This window comes from Manis pentadactyla, chromosome 4 (genome assembly GCF_030020395.1).
Source record: "Manis pentadactyla isolate mManPen7 chromosome 4, mManPen7.hap1, whole genome shotgun sequence".
Classification (NCBI taxonomy): Eukaryota; Metazoa; Chordata; class Mammalia; order Pholidota; family Manidae; genus Manis; species Manis pentadactyla.
In genome coordinates, this window is record NC_080022.1 from 168,100,436 (window position 1) to 168,120,165 (window position 19,730).

Genomic DNA, 19,730 nt, shown 5'->3' on the forward strand with positions numbered 1-19,730 from the left:
TTATTTGTCTCAGTCTCCCAGCCCTTGGCACCCTGCCCTGCTCAGAATAGTGCATCAAAAAAGGGCTGTGAATGACTGAATGGGTTATAACAAGTCATGAAAACCTCAGTAACTTAGTAAAACTTCAGCTCCCAGCCCAAAGGAAGAGCACGCTTTCTCCCCAGCCCACCACAGATCAGGCTTCTCTTAAAAGGGCAGCAGCCCCCACTGGGTCACAGAAAGCCAGACATGCCCCGTCCTAAGCTAGAGCTCAAAGGAGGAAGAGAACTGGCTTGCGGGATTTCTCCACTGCGAAGGTATAGGGGAGAGCTTGCCCTCGGTCAGAAGGAAGGTGAAATGGGAGGGACAAGGGACTCAGGGTTGGGACCCCATGGAGACAGGCACTCATCAAGGGAGCTGATTTCCGGGATGGAGACACACAAGCAGCAGCCAGGGAAGGCAGGGCTCCCAGAAAACCTCATGCCAGAATCTAGGGGTGGGTCTCCCCACCACCAGGGCTGGGAGCAGAGTGGGGGGGGTGCCTCAAGTGAGGGGGACAGCCACAGATGGTCAGATGTCCTCCAAAAACCAGCACAGCCCTACCAGGAAGGTGGAGACATAGATGAGTGTGGTAGGAAGGGATGCAGGTGGGTATGTGGAAATACATCTCTGATTTAAACTATTTGCTCATTTCAACTGCCAACTTGTACTTGTTTGAGTGCATGGCTTTGGTAATATTTTTATTTCTCTATAAACAGAACCCTTAATATCCCTGAATTATTTGGTTTACGATTATCTCGCCAACATCTGGGGCTTGCCCAAGGCCAATAAACATCTATCTGCATGACCAACAGATCCCTTCCGGATCCAAGACGGGTGGGAGGGGGGGACCAACCCAAAGCCACATTTCCAGCAGTGTGAGACGTTGCTCACTCATCACACGTATCTCTGTTCCCACTCATCAAAGGTTCAGAAATCCTAGGGTCCAGACACAGAAAGCCCTGCCGTCCAATCAAGAACTGTTAATGGCTCGAAAGAAAGGTTGACCCGTCCCACTGTGTTTCAATACCACACACCAGTGGGAGAGAGCTGGATTGGTCAGAAGAAATCAGACTGACAGGTCCTGCTACAAACCTCTCTCCAAATTGGGAGGTTACAATATAAAGCATATAAGATGGTTTGAGAAAAAGTTTCCATTTATTCGTTCATGTGTTCCTTTGCTCACTGGATTATTCATTCAATGGTCACAAAGTGAGCTCCAGCAGGGGACCCCAAAGGTACACACAGTGAGGGTCCTGTACCCCAGGGAGCTTTAAGCCCCAGAGGGAAGACGAGAGCATCCCTCCTCAGCACTGAAGCATTGTAGAGAAGGGGCAGAGAGAGGAGGCAAGAATGACAAGACTCAGCGAGCAGGGTAGAGGGAAAAATAAAAGTGAAAAGAGAGGAGGAAGGGCCCCCAGATGGATAAAAAGCTAAAATGAAGAGCACTGTAAAGGATCCTTTTTCGGGAGAGGGGAGAAGACAAACCAAGCTACCTGCACCCTTTCTCCACTCTTAGCTGCTCCTTCTCACCCTTCCACAGCCAGTTCGGGGGCCTCCCCTGCAATCCCACCCAGCAGCCTGACACAAGGGTACAGTACTGGCCTCGACACATTTCTGGACTCAAGTCTGCTTTGAAAGGATAGTTCTGGTAAAGGAGAAGGCCCACGTCTTAGGGTTATCCGAGGCCATTCTGGGGCCAGCCAAGGGCAGGCTGCAATGTGGCGTCCTCGATAATGGAGTTCTCATTAATTGATTCCGCTAATTCAGAATCTGTCAGTCTTGACGCTGCCTACACTAAAGCTGCTTTTATCCTGTCCATGAAAGAAAGGGTTTCTTAAACAAATGAACAGAGGAAATTATACTGACATTAGGGGGCCCTCCAGCCAAATAAAGAGTGCATATGCTACCCTGTATGTTTTGCATGCCACTGCCAAAAATGTGCTGCTAATTGCACAAGTCTTTTCTCTGCATCAGAGCATGCCCTGCAGACTGCACCAGAGCTGCAGAGCAGTTTATATAAGGAAGTAGGGGTGAGAAAAACTGACTGTTCTCAGCATCATCTTCTCTCAGCCCCAGGAGTGAGACCGCACAGTTCCATCAGCATTCAGGCAGGGGTGGAGCTTGGGGAAGGAGACAGTCCTCCAGGCAGGGTTCAGTGGCTGGGGTATCACAAATAGTGGGGAACCACACTCCACTCCACACAGCACTGCAGGCAGAGGGGGCCAAACATGGGTACGAGGACAGTGACACCACCCATTCTGAAGGGCCAGGTGGGCTTGGACCATGGGAATATCCACAGTGATAGTAGGGTCTGCAGCCCAGAGGGCTCTCCCTGAACTTCTGTATCATGTAAGCCATGTTTATTTGGGATTTACTGTTATTTGCAGCTCAGCCTAATCCAAACTAATTCCCTACTGGCCGGGTTGAATTTGAGACCCAGAGGACTCTGACCTCTTAACTACATAAAAGCCGTCACTCCCCAAAGCAGAGGTGGCAGAAGTGGTGGCCCCATGTAAATCTCAGGGAAGGCCATGCTTGCTGCCCCAGAAAAATGCATGCATGTAAATATGTTCCATCTACACCTCAGTATTCCTCCTCAAATCTATGTCTGGGCACCCAGCTAAAAACTTCTGACAAAAAGGGATAATTACTGAAGCACTTACCACCCCCAGCTCAAGTGGTGTCAGGCCCCTGTTCTCATGCAGGGTCACCACAGAGTGCTCACCCTTGCACTATGGCCTGCCCTGACACACCAGGCTAAGGGCTGGGCCACAGTGAGTCCCTAAGGAGCTCACAGCTAGCTGGGCAGAAGGCAGCTGCATGGAGGAGGCAGCATCTGAGCTGGTGCAGTGGATGAGTAGAATTTTGCCAAGTGGGAAAAGGGTTTAGGGTGGGGGTGTACTTTATACCAAGAACTGCAGCACAGAGATGTGGATAGCCCTTGGCATATTTGGGGAACACAGGACATGCAGACCAGTATGTCTGGACAGGGAGTGATGGATGAAAGGAGGGTCTGGAGATGAACCCATAAAGGTAGGCTATGCCTAGCTGCACAGGGCCTTGAATGCCACACTAAGGATTTTGACCTGGTGCTGCAGGCAGCAAGGAGCCAGAGAATGACATGATCAGATCTGGTGGTGCCAAGAAGCAAAGTGGGGCAGAGGGAATGAAGATTGGAGGCTAAGAGCCTCGGGGCAGTGTCCGTGGGTCAGGTGCTGGCTCCCACCAGGCAGGTGAACATACCTCTGCAAACAGCACCTGGGTCACCAAGTCCAGTAACTCCCACAATAGAGTCCTTGCACCTCCTCCCAGCCTCACTGAACAGGTGCAGCTGCTTTCCTGTTATTTCAGGTGGGCTGTGCTTCCTCCACTGCACCCCTTTACCTCACCTCCCCCATCTCTGTGGCTTGCTCTAAAACAGCTTTTCTTTCCAGAATCACAGAGGAACCTCAGATGCAGGCACTCCCTTGGGGACCTGACTTCCCATAATTCACCCTCATTCCACAGCCAGATCCAGCACACACTTCCTGAGACTCCAGTGCACAAAAGCCTCATGAGGGAGGTGCAGATGAAACAGACAGGGCTCAGTGACGCAACTAGGTGGGGGCACCAGGAACTGCCTTTCCTGCAAAACAGCTTGGGTATGTGCACACAGGGCTGTGAGTATTTGGGGAAATGAGGAAGAAAAGTTTCACCCTCTGGGTGGAATGGGGTGGGTCAGATTTATGAAGTCTTCATGGTGGACCCTGGGTTTTAAAGGAAAAGCAGAAGACCTGGGTTTCGGTTTTCTTTATAGCTGTGTGACGACAAGCAAGTCACTCCACCTCTCTAAATGTCCTCATTTAGAAAGGGACAATGTATAGACCTCACTTACAAAGTTGGGAGGATGACCAAATAAGATCCTGCACAGCTCGGTGCCGGGACAGGATTATAATCAGTGTGGTAGACAGCCTCTAAAACAGCCCCCGTTACACCCTGTGTAATCCTGTCCTGACTATGGTCTGGACCTAGTGATCTTCTCCCAACCAGTAACTTAGGGCAAGAATGATGGGACAGCACTTCTAACATTAGGTTACAAAAAGGCTCGAGCTGCCATCGTGCTCACTGTCACTGCTGTCTTGCTCACCTGTTCTGAGGGAAGCCAGCTGCTGTTTTGTAGGCTGTGCTATGGGGAGGTCCACATGGCAGGAACCAAGGTGAGGGCCTCCTCAAGGAACTGAATCCTGCCAACAACCACAAGGGAGCACTTGGAGTTGCTGAGATGACTGTAATTCCAGCAAACACCTCAAGAACAGCCTTGAAAGACCCTGAACAAGAGGACCCAGCTAAATTGTGCTTTGCTTCCTGATCCACAGACCTCTGAGAGAATATGTTTGTTGTTTTAAACTGCTAAGTTTCAGGGTGACTTGTTATGCAGCAGTAGCTAACTAATACAATCAGGGGAATACTGAGACTATTCAGCAACCAGCTCAGCACATGCATTACCCAGCCAGTTAGAGCAGAAGCTGGCTGGGGCTATGGAGCAGGGGCTTGGGGGCCTTTGTTGAACCACTTGATAGAGCACGGGGAGTTGCGGGGATGGGAGGCAGTGGTCAGAGAGGGACAGGTAGAGTGGTGGGAATTTATTTTATAGAACTACTCACACAGGGGCATAAATGTATGTACTTGCAAGAATATTCACTTTACCATTATTTGTTGCAGCAAAAATTGGAAACAACTGAAAAGCCCATGCCCAGGACTATTAAATAAGGTACACCCATGCAATGGGCTATCATGCAGGCCTTAAAAAGAACAACATGTGTGCAGCTGTGGAATGATGGGTAGGATGTACTTTGCTCAAGAGCAGAGCATGGCATCAAATACCATCGCTTATGTTAAATATATGTACATAAATTTACCTGAAGGCTTGTAGCTCTAGAAATAACTTGATAGCCTTGGTTGCCTCCAGGAAGGGGAACTGGGGGACAGGGGTCAGGGACAGGAGAGAAGCCTAATTTTTTCTGTATGTTTTTTTGCACCTTTTGAATTTTAGACCAGGTACATTTATTCATGAAAAGCCATCATTTTATCAGTTAGGATAAAGAGGAGCATTAGTAAATAACAGAATAATAATTCATGTAAATGGCAAAATTCCCAAAGGTGATGCAGAATGAGTGAAGTTTCATAAACTCTGACACTGTAGCCATATAGTGGCTACTAAGCCACAAAAGCCACATCAAGTGCTGTGGTCATGGCATCTGACCTGTGACACATTTAGCATCAGAACACCACCTACTCTGATTTCTAAACTGTTTATTACTGTACCTGGTATCTTGCTGGGTTATAAAATACTGAGTCCTGTATCAAAGGCTAGCACAGTAAAATATTCTAATACACGATTCACAGACACGATGTGCCAGACACTGGGTCAACACTTCATGTACATTAGTGTATTTATCTTCACAGTTACTGTAGAAGGCCCAGACTCCTTATATCCCCAGTTACAGATAAAGAGATAAGCCTGAAGAGGTTAAATGATTTGCCAGAGGCCAGATGGTTGTGGAGAATTTGGACTCCAACTCATGCTTCTGGTTCCAGAGCCAAGCACCTAACACTGTACTAAGAACCTTGTACATAGAAGATGCTGGATAAAGGTTGGTAACATGAGCCCTGGCCCCTTCCTTCAGATTTCCGTTAAGGACAGAGGCCCTGCTCGGATGATGAATTCCTCTATGTCTTCCTCTTTATCGTTTCTCAACAGCACCCAGAACACGGTAGCCTAGTATACAGTAGGAACTCAGAATATGTGTATTGATTGAACTCAACCAACAGATGTAAGTAAAGAAGCTTCCCCTGGAAGCCCTGGAGTTCCTGCAAGGGTGGTGCCTCAGCAGCTCCCAGGCATGTCTTCTCACCCAGCCTGGTATGCCTAGTGGGAGGTCAGGATGTCCCCAGGTCCCGTCAAGCACAGGTAGACACAGAGAAGAGCAGACAACGGTCTTTTCCTCAGACCTTCTCCTCTGTCCTGCAGGTTACATGGCAGAACTTTCGCATACACAGCTCAGCAGAAGGTCAGGTTCAAAAGTCTCTGAGCCAAGGTTCTAGAAGCAGCAAATGGCACGCTTGCAGCCCCTCCCCAGGACTGTGAATCCAGGGTCCTCATGGGGGTGAGCAGAGGCTTAGAAGCAGGAGAGAAAGAGATGTCCTAACATATCAGAACTGAAGGAGGACCCAGGAGGAAGAAACATCCCTCCAGCTGCTCCCTCATTTTATAGATGAGGTAACTGAGGCTGGAAAGATGATGTGGTTGCCAGAGGACAGTTAACGACACAGCTGAGACTGGCTTCCGGCCTCCTGAAGGCCCCTGTGCTGCTCCTCTCAGCTGGGGGGTGGAGGCAGTGATGGCTATACTCCGGGAGGGCTCAAAAACCCTAATCTGGTGTCTTTGAAGACTTTCTAAATGGAAGGGGTGCCAAAGGGCTCCCCTTCAAAACCCAGACAATGCCTCTCCCTGGAGATTTTACTGGAAAAAAATGGTCCCTCTGCTTTAGTGAAGAAAAGGTGGAGCTCGTTATGCCCCATCCTCCCTCAGTTCCCACTCCACTGTCCACCCTCTGTCCTCTCCCTGCCACTGCCATCCCCCTACCAGCCTGGGTCAGTCTGAGTCCAGCCTGGCCCAGTCGAGATCCCCCCTGGATCACTGAGGACTCACCTGGTAGGTCCGGGGATGGGTTGAGCACCATGAAGGCATCTGACAGGCCTGCTTTGACAGGGTGCTGGGAGGAGCTGATTTCCAGGACTGACATAGGGATCTGGGGTAGAAAAGAGGCTCCATCTATTATGCCCCGACCACATACCCTTGGGCCAGCCTAGATTTCCTCCCTGAGCTCCAGACCCACCTGCCAGCTGGGTGGCACATCTTGGAGGACTCAGAGGACCTCTCAAATCCAGTGGGCCCCATCCAAATTCCAAGTCTCCCCCACACCACCTCCAAGCACATTTCCTTTTTCTTTTCTCCACCTTAGTGAATGGCACCTCCATGCTGGCCAGAAACCTTTCCTTCATCATCTCCCGACTCCTCCATGCAATCCATCTCCAGAGCCTGCTAACTAGCCTGCTAACTGGCTCGCACATCTATCCAGCTCTCTTCATCTCACCCAACCATACTCCAACCTGACACCACTTCTTTCCTAAATCATTTCTTCGCCTTCCCTCTGAGTCCCCAACAATCTGTTCTCCGCTCTGAAGCCAGAGTGCCCATCTTCAAAGGCAAATCTGGTTGTTCTGCTGCCCTGTCTTGTCTCTTACTCTCTCCTTTAGGCCCTGCTGCCTTTTTTCAGAGCTTTGTACCAGCCATGCTCTGTCCTGCCACAGGATCTTTGCATGTCCTTTTCTCTTTCCTCTTTGCTTCCTTAACTCCTGTGAATTCTGCAGATTTCAACTCTTCTCCTCAGGGAAGTTTCCTCTGACCCCTGCTCAGGTAAAGAGCCCCATGAAAGGCTCTCCTGGCACCAGGCACCTCTACTTAGGAGCATTTGTCACAGTGGTGATTCTACCTTTGTCCCTGCAATTACTGTCTATCTCCCTAACCAGACTTATGGCTCTACAAGGGTATAGGGCTCACAGTCATCTCATTAATGCTGTGTCCCCAGCACAAAGCCCTAGGCCTGGCATACTTCAGGTTCTCTGCAGGTATGTGCTGAATCAAAGACTCCAAGACCCAGCCCACTCTATAGCTGGGCTCACTCACCTCTTTGTAGCCGAACACAATGCGGCCGTCACTGTGCAGAGCTGCTTGGAAGGTGAAGCTCCCCCTGTCCTCCCGGCCTTGGAGGTAGACATGGTCCCACTGAACAACAAAGACTGTCCCTGGGGAGAAGAGCAGAGACCTGCATAAACAGGGGAATAGTGTAGAGAGCAGGGCCCTGCAGAAATGGTAGCCAATATGGATTGGCCACAAGTTAGGTCCCTTAGGGATGATGGGGCAGTTTGCAAATTTGGCTGGAGGCAGGAACTTGGCAGCCCACAAACATTGGCTTGGCTTCCAAGCTGGAGAAGAACAAGAAGACCCTGCTTCAGCCAGCCCCCCCGACCCCCTCAGGGAATGTGAGTGCTCATCTTCTCCCCAAGCACGTTCCTTCCTTCCTGTGTATCCTGACCCCTTGAGATGAAAAGGAGAAATAGAAGAAATGTCTGCTCTCCTGCTCAGGGGATGGAGCTCAAGGAACAATGTGGTGAGCATAAGAAACAATAAAGGTCTCTAATACTGATTCCACCTCTACCAAGCACTTCCCTTTTGTTATCTCATCAGATCCCACTAGGAAGCAGGCATTTTGTCCCCATCTTACAGATGAGGAATCCGAAGGGGGCTGGCTGCCTTGTTGTGGCTGTGGGAAAATCCTTTGTCCTCTCTGGACCCTGGGCTCCTCTAAAGGGGCTGGACAAAGGGAGCCTTGGAGCTAGGTGACTTAAATGAGATCTGGTCTCACCATTGTCGAAGTAAGCAACTGTGGAATTGTTGGAGTAGCCAGGGTTGAAGTTGGCCATCAGAGGGGCCACGTACTGGGTAGCTGTGAGCATCCGGTGGATTATGTCACCCGTAAAGATGAAGCCTGGGGTGGGGAGAAGTGCAAAGGAATGACCAGGGATGGCCCGGAGGGGCTGCTTTCTTGTGCAAGAAGGGGCAGTGCAGATGGAGCTGGGAGCAAGACGGGGACCCCTGTCCTCCAACCCCGCCTGGTGGGCTCTGGTGTGTATGGAGCCAAAGGACCTCCATACAAAGAAGAGCCAGAGAAGGTTCTCCCTGCCCCTGCAGGTGGGCACAAACTCCCACCTCTCCTTGTCCCTGGGAAAGTACAAGGACCAAAGACGGGCTCCTCCTATCAGCAAGGGAGGCTGGTCCCAGGACCCAGGTTCTCAGTGAAGTCTCCTTCTCTTTCATTCAAAGGCTCAGAAACCAAGGGACTGCCCACACCGGCCTTGGCCTGAGCTGGCCCAGAGGGACATGCACACATGCACACACGCGCGTGCGTGCACACACACACACACACACACACACACACACGGCAGTCAGCCCATGTGAGGGAGGTAGTCCACCACACTCACTGACATCCCTCCTAAGAGTGGGGTCCCAGGGCCAAATATGGGGCCCTCCTCAGTCCATCTGCTCAGCCCTGCCTCCAATGAGCCTGCCCAGGCAGGTCCCCCAAGTCCTGGCCATGACCTCCAAACCCGCCCCCAGCCCCACTGACACAGCCTTACCTCCAGTTGCTATGGTGATCTGCCGCAGAGGATGTCCGTAGAAAGGGAAATCAAAGGACAAGACCACTCTCTGCAGGTGACGGGACAGAGTCAGCATGGCTGAGCTGTTGGCCAGGGGGCTGGGCACCCACACCACCCCATGCTTGTCTGGATAGGGTGGGGGTAAGGCATGTCCAGGATAGGCCTCCAGGACCACAGGTGGGCACCCCAACTCTGGCCGAGTCCCCCAGGACCCCCTAAAGGCACCTCCCAGATCACAGACCTCAGGCCACAGCCATGCCCACTGACCAGACAGTGAGCTGCCCCCAATCTCCCAGCCCAGGGTCCACTGCTGGATACTGGGGCACTCACCGAAGCCTGCCGGTGGGTGTTGGAGAGAATTCTGTGGACCTTCACTTGGCTCCGGTTGGCCTCGGCCACATCCACCCACAGCTCCTGGCTGCGAGGCTCGCTGGGGCCGTACAGGCGGGACACATAGTAGTTGTGGTTGTCCTCCTAATGCCACCCAGCACAGAGCCCGCAGGAGGCATGAGGAGGCGGGTTTGTCAGGAACCATCTTCTGCACCCCCCAGCCTCCCCATGTTTCTGGCAGTCAAAGGGTTTGGCTGTCCAGAGTGCTGGACTTGAGACCAGAGGGCTGGTTTAGGGCTGGGAGTCCCCGGACTCCCTTTGGCCCCGCACAGCTCAGTACCTGGTCCATAGCCATGCCCCAGCTGTCCTGGCACTGCCAAACACCCACTTGTGTGCCGCACCCATGCTCAGCCCTGCCCCTCCCAGACAAGCCCCAAAGGCTTTTCCTGCAGCCCCTGAGTCCCCACAGAGCACAGACAAGGAAGAGCTCAGCCTGGGCATGAGGGAGAAACAGGCCAGCCCCACACAGAGCCCTTGTCTTCAGGGAGCTCCCAGGCTGAGGGGCAGACCCCAGCCCTGCCCTGGGGAGTACCCTGTTTAAGGGAGAAGAAATCCTGGGTCTTAGAAACCGTCAGTCTAAAACGAGGCAGACCTTTGATCTTGGGCAGCTGCTAGTCTGATGGAGGAGTTGGGCTTATGCAAACAGAATACGTCAACACAGAGCAGACAGATGATACAGGGCCCATACTGCCGTCCCTAGAGAGTTGAGAAGGGAAGAGAGGCAGTAATGATTCCTTCAAGGCCCATTTTGAACGTCTACTATGTGCCCAATGGGAATAAAATAAAGAACAAGCCAGAATACAGTGGGCAGAGAGTTAATTCTGTGAAGCCTCTCCTGCACAGGAGCATTTAGGGCCAGGATTTACAGGAGGCTGGGAAATGGTTAACAGAAAGGGTAGGGAAGCGATGTGATAGCGTTTCAGCCTGCTTGGAAGCTCCAGTCATTAGGAGGCAGAGCAGGCAGTTTCACTTGGCCGCTGCTGCAGAGATGGGGGTGCTGACCTGCAAGGAGCCTTGGTGTTGGGGTCATTAATCAGGCTGCCTAGGCACTGGCTGCAGACACAGCAGAACGGACCATGTTCTCCCTGCCAACCCGCCACCTACCCAGCCAGCTCTTGCCCTGGGCCCAGCATGAGCAGGGCTGAGGGATGCCTACCTTCCCTACCTGCCGGGAGGCAGACTCTGCTCTTCTGACAAGTGACGCACTCCGGGGACCTGGGGCCGGGGCACAGTTCGGGAGGATGAGCAGGAGAAACATGGTGGTGGTACTGGGGGAGGGGGGATTTCTCACTGCCACTGCTTAGTCCTCCCCTCCAGCCTCCAGGCTGCCTGCCCCATCCATCCTCAGCACAGCCCTCAAACAAATCTGAAACACATGCAAGGCCACAGCACTCTGCTAACAAGCCATCTGGGGCTCCCAGTGTCCTCAGGACAAAACCCAAACCTCAGCCTGACATGCAAGGTCTCATCACAAGCCAGCTACACCTTCTCTCTGGCGTCACTTCTCTCTGTCTCTCCTTCCCTTGCACGTCCTTGGCACCCACTCACAGAACCAGGCCCCCCTGATGGGCTCAGGCCACCAGTGATCACACATGCCTTTGCACGTGCTGATCCTCCTGCCTGGAATGCCTTCCCTGCCTTCTCCCCCTCGCAGATTCCTACGTCCTCAATGCTAAGGTTAAACACCATCTTCTTATTGCTCTTCTCCCCCCACTTGCCCAATGAGGAACCCTACGACTTGCAAATGGCCACTGTCATCCATGGGAGTCCTTAAGGGGTGCCTCATTTGTACTGTTTGTGAGAGTCACATGGGCCCACCCTTGCGGACTTCCGGATTTATTCATGAAACCAGGAGTGGCCCACCCTGATGCCACTATTCCTGGGGCGACTTCAAGGATGCCGTCTCCCACCATTGCTGCCGTCATCCACCGTGAGACCCCAGAAGGAGGAGGCAGCCCTGCTCCCCAGCTCCATCTGCCAGCATGAAAGCAGCCACGCCTATGCCCAGAGCTCACGGCCTCTGCAGGAACACAGTTCCTTCAGCTTCTGCCTCTCACCCCAACTCCCCAGGAGATCAGATGCCACGTCCTTTCCTTCCTTGTCTCCATCTCTCCTTTCCCCACCCATCCCCCACCTTCACCAAAAAACCCCATACCCCAAACCCATAAAATCACCTGCCAAAAAGCAAAGTTCTACACACACCAACTCACGCAAAGAGATGTGCACAACAGTGCCCAGAAGTATGATGCCTCCCTGCCTGCTTCCTGGGATCCACATGGTGGGTGGTTTTTATTCCAACTCAAAGCTGAAAAATAGGAGTCCCTGAATAACACAGTCGTATCTGCCAGTCTGAAGGATCCCAACTCTGAAGACAGGTTAGGTTCAGCTACAACCACCTGCCAGAGCCACAGCTATAGTTCACCTTTTCCCCTACCTAGTTCAAGAAAAAAGGAGTTTATTAAAGGCATCGGTTAGTTTAAAATTTTGCCTGAAGAAAGAAAACCAAGTTTAGATGGCCATTCAGCCATTTGAGTGTCTGATCCTCCCAACCCCCCAAACTATGAGGCCCTGACATGCAGAGATGGGCAAGGCCACCTCCGTACTCATGGCTTAAGGTCCTTGTGTTCTTGGTGCCCAAGAAGGTGAGAAGACACCTGTGCTAGGAACCCAGACCCTTCCTTTTGTCCTTTTATATAAGAAGAAGGAGGAACTGGGTCAAAATTTTGGGAATAAACCTACCTCCCTAATTCTTGAGCTGTCTGTTTATGATCTGTGGATGAGGGGAAAACGGCCCAGCAGAGCAAAGCAGAGGCTAGGTGGCACAGTAGGCCTTCTGCGTGCTATATCGCTTTAATTGAATTCTACAAAAAGGTGTGTTCAAGTCCACCCCCTCTCCCACACACCCCCTTACCTATGAATATGACCTTATTTGGAAATAAATCTTTGCAGATTTAATCAAGTTAAGATGAAGTCACACTGGAGTAGGGTGAGTGTTAATAACAGCGAGAGAGATTTGGATACAAGACAGAGAGGGGACACAGGGAGGAAGGCCATGTGACCACTGAGATAGAGATTGGAGTGATACAGTTTACAGGCCAAGGAACACCAAGGATTGCCAGCAGCCACCAGAACCTAGGAAGAGGCAAGGAAAGATTCTTCCCTAGAACCTTCAGAGGGAACATGGATGACTTTACTGACATCTTGAGTTCAGACTTCTAGCCTCCAAAGCTGTGAGAAGATAAATTTCTGTCATTCTAAGCTACCAAGTATGTGGTAATGTACTAATACCACCACTAGGAAACTAATACATAGGCCCACAGGTGTATGTTGTAGCTCAAGGGTGGCAACCCTGAGTTGTTTACCCTGCTATGCCGCCAAGCAGCTTAGAACATTCTGTGGCTCCCCAGCTACATCAGAATAGAGGCCACACTCTGTGACCTACACAGCCCTAGGGGGCAGACGCTGGACAGTGCCTATCTAATACCCATTTCTCCTTTTCTTTGTTAGCAGAGCATTGATCTTGTAGCAAGCAGCAATGTAGCCAGCTAAAAAAACGAATTCCCTGAATGTCTTAAGGGCTACCATGCGACTAAGGCTGGCTAATGAGATAAACAAAGGTTCCAGTGGAACCTTTTAAAAGAGGTCAAATTTGACTGCTTGACCCTCTTGCCTTTGCCCTTCTTCTTATTCCTGCCTGGAATGCAGATACAATGTTGGCACTTCCACAGCCATCTTGTGAGGATAAGGACAAGGGCCATACTCTAAGGATGGTGGAGCAGAGTGCTAGATGGAACCTGGGTCTCTGATGACATGCTGGAGGGATACATGCATTAAGTTCTTGGATTCAGCCCTCTGTTACAAAAAAACACACCTTCCTGATACATGATAGTCTGGCCCCCGTCCACCACCTCCTCCTCTCTCTCTGCTTTCTGTGCTCCAGCCCTGGTGCACTTCCTCAGTACCTGAAATCCCCAAGGGCTAGCCTGCCTCAGGGCCTTGGTGCCTCCTGTGCCTCAATACCTCTGTCCCACTCAGCTCAGTTGACTTCTTGTCCCTCAGGCCTCAGCTCAACATTCACTAGCTTGGGATGCCTCCCTGACTCTCCCTTTGCACACCCATTACACCCTGGGTTTCTCCCTCTCAGTGTGTAGCACACTTGTGATGATTTACTTGGCTTTTGGACTTACCTCCTCACCTGTCTTTTCAGTAAGACCCTAAGTTCCCCACAGGCAAGGTCAGCCTTCATTGACAGTGCTGAAGCATAGAATATGTACTCAGTTGGAGGACATGTTGATGAATGAATGGCCACAAAGCGTAGTTTGTTGAAGACCTGCTCATCCTTTGCATTATTTCTACCACCATGCATTCTGGTGGCCAGGGTGGGATCACGTTACCCTGGAACGCAGGGCAGCAGCAGGTGAACAGGTATAGTGGGAGTCAATGGAACACAGCTCCCCTCCAGGAACCTGAGCAGGCCTGTGTTTAAAACGGCTGCTTGGAGGCTTGGAGAAGGGTCTGGTTTCCATCAGCTGCTTCCTGGGACTCGCCTGGTGAGAGCTCTCAACAAACCTCCAAGTGTTAGAAATGAGGGGCCCTGGACAGAACCCACGCTCTGCAGCTGCAAAGCCCAAACACACGCTGGCGCACAGCCTGCTGCCTCCCCTATGACGCTGGGGACGCATCTCACTTGCCAGTGTTCCAAGCCCTCTGCTTCCCAGAAGGACAGACGGCCCACAGCCCCCGCCGGTGCTGCTCCCCTGAGGAGCGGGCCCTGTGTGCCACCGGGGGATCCACAGACAGATCATCTCATTCTTAGACTTCCCAAGGAGCTTTCCGGAGGCGCCTCCTAACCGACAGAGTTGTCATCTGTGCTGTCTCCAGGGCAGCCAGACACGAAGGGAGCTGCCCCTCTACCTCCCAGGCAGCGTTGTCGCCAAGGAGTCAGCCAGTCCCAGGGAGAGTGAGGGGCTCAATACCTATGGACCCCCCACTCAGGCCAGGCAGGTGGGGCCAAGGCTCTGCTTCAGGCCTCAAAAGCACCAAGTGCAGTCGGCCTGGCAGGGAAGGACTGCGCTAGAGGCATAGCCACGCAGATCTGCCAGTCCCAAACAGGCCCCACCAGGCCACCTCTCCCCACACAGTGACTCGCATTATCCCCAGGACAGTGAAGCTGAGAGCTGTATTTAATCAGAAACCTAGCTTGGGAGGCTCCATAGTGCAGGGTGAGGCCAACTGCAGCCCGGCGAGGAGGGGATGTTGACCTGAAGCTGGGTCACCCCTGGGCAGAGCCAAAACTGATGTCCAGGGCAGGGACATCTGGGAAGGGAAGCCGGCATCTGCAGAGCCACGATGGCTGTGCCGGACACTTCCAATGCATCACTGTGTGACAACCTGGGAGGTGAGTGGTAGAATTAGTCCCATTTTATAAAGGGGGAAACTGAGGCCCACATAACTATCTGAAACCAGGTCAGTCTCACACAAAAACAGTGACTTTTCCTATGTCCACTGTTTCTCAGGCCTTCGAGTAACTGCCTCATTGGAAGGTGACTTGAGCCACTTACCAGTCATTGGTTAAAATCTCTCCCACCAGAAGGACCAGCTTGGGTCCTTTCTAGAGCACAGAGCTCAGGGCCCGTATCGTGTTCCTCTCCTCACCCCAGCAACTACCTGGTGCAGGGCTTGGCACCTGGCATAGGGTTGGTATTAAGGATCTGCCTGCTGAATCAGTTCATTCACAAGGATCCCAAGGCTGACAGGGATGGGGGCTGTGCTGAGAACGTGCAGTGTGGTTCTGACAAGGGCAGCATCCACCCCAAGCACCGATGGCAGGTGACACAAAGCCTCTGGGGAAGGAACCAGTTGCTTCCTCTGGGATCCAAGCATGTGGTAAGCATTCCTGCAACTGAGACGACCTGTACACAGGAAGGCGACTCCTGATTCTTGGAGCTCTTCTCTGAGGAGGTAAATCTAGCCACAAAGGTCCTTTCAGGGCAAGGAAGAGAAACCCTGACTCCACCTGCCTTAACACGGAGGAAGTATATTAGATAAAGTGACCAAGGGTCCAGCAGGGCAGCAAGTGTGGAACACTGGTGGCGCATGTCATCAGGCCATTGTCCTAAGTGTGACTGCCAGTCCGTAAAAAGGAGAAGGAAGACCTTGCATGCATCTGGCTTCAATAAATATAAGCTGGGCGAGTGGAAAAGAGGCAAAGATTGAGGGGGATCTAGAGAGAAGAGAAAGCAGCGCTACTTTCTGACAGGGCCCCAGGTCCTGGAGGTCAGGCAGTCCTTCCGCTCTGGCCCTTGGGCCTCACGATAGGTCTCCGCAGCCTCACTATAAATCCTTCCCCTAACACAGCTTGAATGGCTCCTCAGAACCAAAAGGCACTGGCTTGAACAATCCTGCTCAGAGGATGATCAGAGGAAGGACTTATGGTTAGGCCTCAGACAGTCGTTCACCAGCACAGAGAGCAAGAATATGAATGGCAAGAGGGAAGTGAGAAACCCCAGCATCTGGGAGAACTTCCCCTGTAGCACAGTAGGCATCGTGTTTTTCCTTCTACAAAGCCAATTGCCGCTGGCTTCTTGCCTGACCACCAGGGGCTTGGAATTCCCCAACCTTGTGGGCACCTCCCATCTGCTCCTGCAGGCCCCTGGTCATGCTGCTGCTATCACTAGCAGTTTTGAAGAAGGAAGTCCACCCATGGCAGAGACTGAACTGTCTCCCTAGAACCATTCTCCCCCATCTTCTGTTAGCAGCAGAACCCCCCAGTTTTGGTTAGGCAATGGCCACACAGCTTGACTCTGTTTCCCAAGCACACCTTACGGCTAGGCATGGCTACGTGACTATGACTGGCCAGTGAAAGATGAGCAGAACAGTTGCCTTTAATAGAAAGGAGGGCCCTCCTCTTGCCAGGTTCCCATTGGCCGGGAGGCAGATGTGATGGTGGGGGTCAAAACTGCCGTTTCAGAAGGTATACATTGCAGAGGGCAGAGCAGCAGCAAGACAGAGGGAACCTGAGTCCCCACACCACAGCGACACTACATCAACCCCTGTTTACTTACACCGACACTAGTGCGTGTGAGAGAAAAGTAAAGCCTTATGTCTAAGTGCCACATCACTGGGCATTTGTAGCTGAATCTGTATCTTAATTAATACAAGGTCCTAAGCAGCCTCCTCAAGCCAGGAAATCTGAAGGCTTCTTCACTGTAATCCATATTGACGTGTCTCTTAAAAAGGATTTAGAGGCTGTGCCTGGCAGTGAACTCACCTAAGGAATTCACCCAGTTCACAGCCCGTCACCACATTTGACCTGCTGTCTGTGGCGTAGTCCCATTACCCCAGAGGGCAGCCCTCCAGACACTGTGGACTGGAGGTCAGAAGCTATGATACAGGTGACCTGACATTACAAAGGTCAGGGAACATAGCATGAGCCAGACCTTTTGGCAAGTCCACCAAAGGGAACTGAACTATGTTTCCTTGAAATACATACAAGAAGCTTTAGTCAATAATCCACATTCATGTGCAGAGGCAGCCTCATGGGGATTTCAAACATTTTTGGCCATGAAATCCTTTCTTCCAATTAATCTTCCATGGGACCTCAGTACATAAATCATATCAAAGTAGGCCATTCTGGGGAAAGAAAAGAGAAAGGCCTGGAGCTGGCCAGTTGTGCTACCTCCTTCTCCACCAGCCTCCATCTCACAAGGCCACGCAGCACCTCTGAGAATCCTTAGGGCCCTGCAAAGTGCAGTCTGAAAACCACTTCTCTAGGGTCAAGCGCAGAGACTATGGAGTTAGACAGACCCAAGTTCAAAAACTGTCTCCATTACATAATGGTTGGTGCTAAACATTACTCTCATCTCTGACCTTCAGTCGCTTATCAGGAACCTTTCTCACAGTTCTTGAAAGGATCAGACAAAATGTACCAATGTAAAGCTCTTAGCCCAGTGCCTGATCCACAGTAGGTGTTTGCTATTATGATGATTTTGTTGGACCTTCCCAGGCAAGGTCTTGATTGTAGAGGCTGCCTCCTCAAAACCAACCCCAGCCCCATCCTAAATGTCTGCTGTTACTAAGTCTCTTCTGCCTCAATTATTCATGCTTGGAGCCTGCCAGGCACTTCATTTCTGACAGCAGGGCAGCATTTACCTTGGCTGAGCACAAGACGTTTCTGGACAGGAACTACGGCTAAGCTGTCACCATCGACCCATCAACTGCCAGCCAAGTGGCAGGTGGAAATGCTGCGGCAAGCAACCAAGGGCACCCTGCAGGGCCTGGGGGAGAGGCCTGGCCAGCCAGGCGTGTCAGGATGCCGCCTGAGGCAGCTGGGTCCAATCCAGGAGGTGCTGATAGGATTACTAGGGGAAGGGGCACCCCATCCTCTGCCTCCACCATTCCATGAGGGCATGCAAGACCAGCCGGAATGTTTTTAGACTGCTGCTACTTAAAAGGCGCCCCAGGGACGAGCAGAAACTGCATCACCTGGAAGCTCATTAGAAATGCAGAATCCTGAGCCCAACCCCAAACCTGAAGGATCAAAACTCGCATTTGAACAAGATTCCCAAGGAATTCTTTTGCACAATGAAGTGTGAAAAGCACTGGTCTAGAAGTACCCACTGTCTGGACCATCATGTCACTCATTTTAGTCCACAAGGAGATGGTGGTTAAATGCCCAGATTCTGAAGGCAGAAAGATCTGGGCTCTGGCCCTGGCTCTGCCACTCACTTGCTGTGCAACCTTGGGCAAGCATTCTGTTCCAGGGTAGTTTTAGAAACGCCTGCCTCACGGGGTACATAGTTGAGTGGGTTAAATGTAAGGCCACAGAATGAGACCAGCACTCAGAAAGGGCTCCTTTAACATTATCTGCTAATATGTTCCCTTACCTCACATAGCCACACGATAACTTCCACCTGCTGTCGGGAGGTACTCAAGCATCAGGTTGAAATAAAGCCACAGAGAACGCTTGTCATCACAGAGGGCAGAACATGGGTCTAGCCAGAAAGGGAAGGACCTGGGCTGCACAAAGGGGCACTTGCATTGTGGAGGGTCTGGGGTAAAGGGGTTATCAGGGTGGATGAGGCTGACCTAAGAAGGCTCTGGAAGTGGGGGTTTGGAGCAGGCTTGGAAAGAGGGTGTGGACTGGCTTTTAGACACTGCCTTTCTTAATGCCCCCAGCACTTGATGGCAATGGAAGAATCATCTTACCCTGGCACTGGTTCAACATGCGGGCTTTTGGAGGAGTATCAGCAAACTAGCAGTTTTGATAACATAAATATCTATCATATAACCACAAAGAATTAGGACAACAAGGAAAAATAAAAGCAAAAACAGACATCCTCCGTCCCCCATCTGGCCCCATGCTAGCATATTTTTCTTCTGGTCTTTCTAATATGTATATAATTTCACACAGTTATAATGCTGCTGACCATTCAGTTGTGTAGACTGCTTCTGTCATGTTTCATGACATCTAAAGCAGTTTTTGATGTTGAACATTATCTTCTAACAGTCATTTGCAAAGGCTTCATGGCCATCTACTCAGAAGAAAACCCATAATTTTCTTAACTATCCCCAATTGTTGGGTATTTAGGCAGCTTCCAATTTTTATGTTTTCATTAATACTACTGTGATGAATTTATTGATGTACTTTCCATATCCTGGATTACTTCCCCTGCTTCAAAGCCTTTGGTATAAAGCAGTGCTCCTCAAACTTTAATATGCATATGAATCACGTGCAAATCAGTGTCTGTAGCTGTAGGTCTGAGGGGCCTGAGCTTCTGCATTTTTACCAAGCTGTCAGGCACTGCTAATGCTGCTGGTCCTCACACCTGACTTGGAGGAGTACTGAGTATATGAACCGTAGCACCTGGAACTCCAAGGCCAGGAAACCCTCTTTTGCTACTGGGATCCTATATTTGTACTTCCAGGTAAGATCTGAGGGGGAAAACACTACCCTCTTTTCCTAGACTTTTCTGGTTAACTTTCTCAACCAGTTAGCTCAAGTGATTCTTATAACCACTCTATGAGGCATTCTCACTCCCACCTTACAGATAAGGAAA

General features: G+C 51.2%; 1 protein-coding gene across 3 annotated transcripts in view; it reads right to left on the bottom strand.

Moving 5' to 3' along the window:
* PLXDC1 (plexin domain containing 1) overlaps positions 1 to 19,730 on the bottom strand; it is a 58,953-nt gene that overhangs the window by 22,402 nt on the left and 16,821 nt on the right. For all 3 annotated transcript variants that reach the window (XM_036930412.2, XM_036930414.2, XM_057501435.1), the window contains exons 3-7: positions 9,613 to 9,756; positions 9,262 to 9,331; positions 8,490 to 8,612; positions 7,751 to 7,869; positions 6,713 to 6,812 (exon numbers count right to left, since the gene is read on the bottom strand). In XM_036930412.2, the coding sequence (XP_036786307.1) occupies positions 6,713 to 6,812; positions 7,751 to 7,869; positions 8,490 to 8,612; positions 9,262 to 9,331; positions 9,613 to 9,756 (556 nt within the window). The remainder of the gene's footprint in view (positions 1 to 6,712; positions 6,813 to 7,750; positions 7,870 to 8,489; positions 8,613 to 9,261; positions 9,332 to 9,612; positions 9,757 to 19,730) is intronic.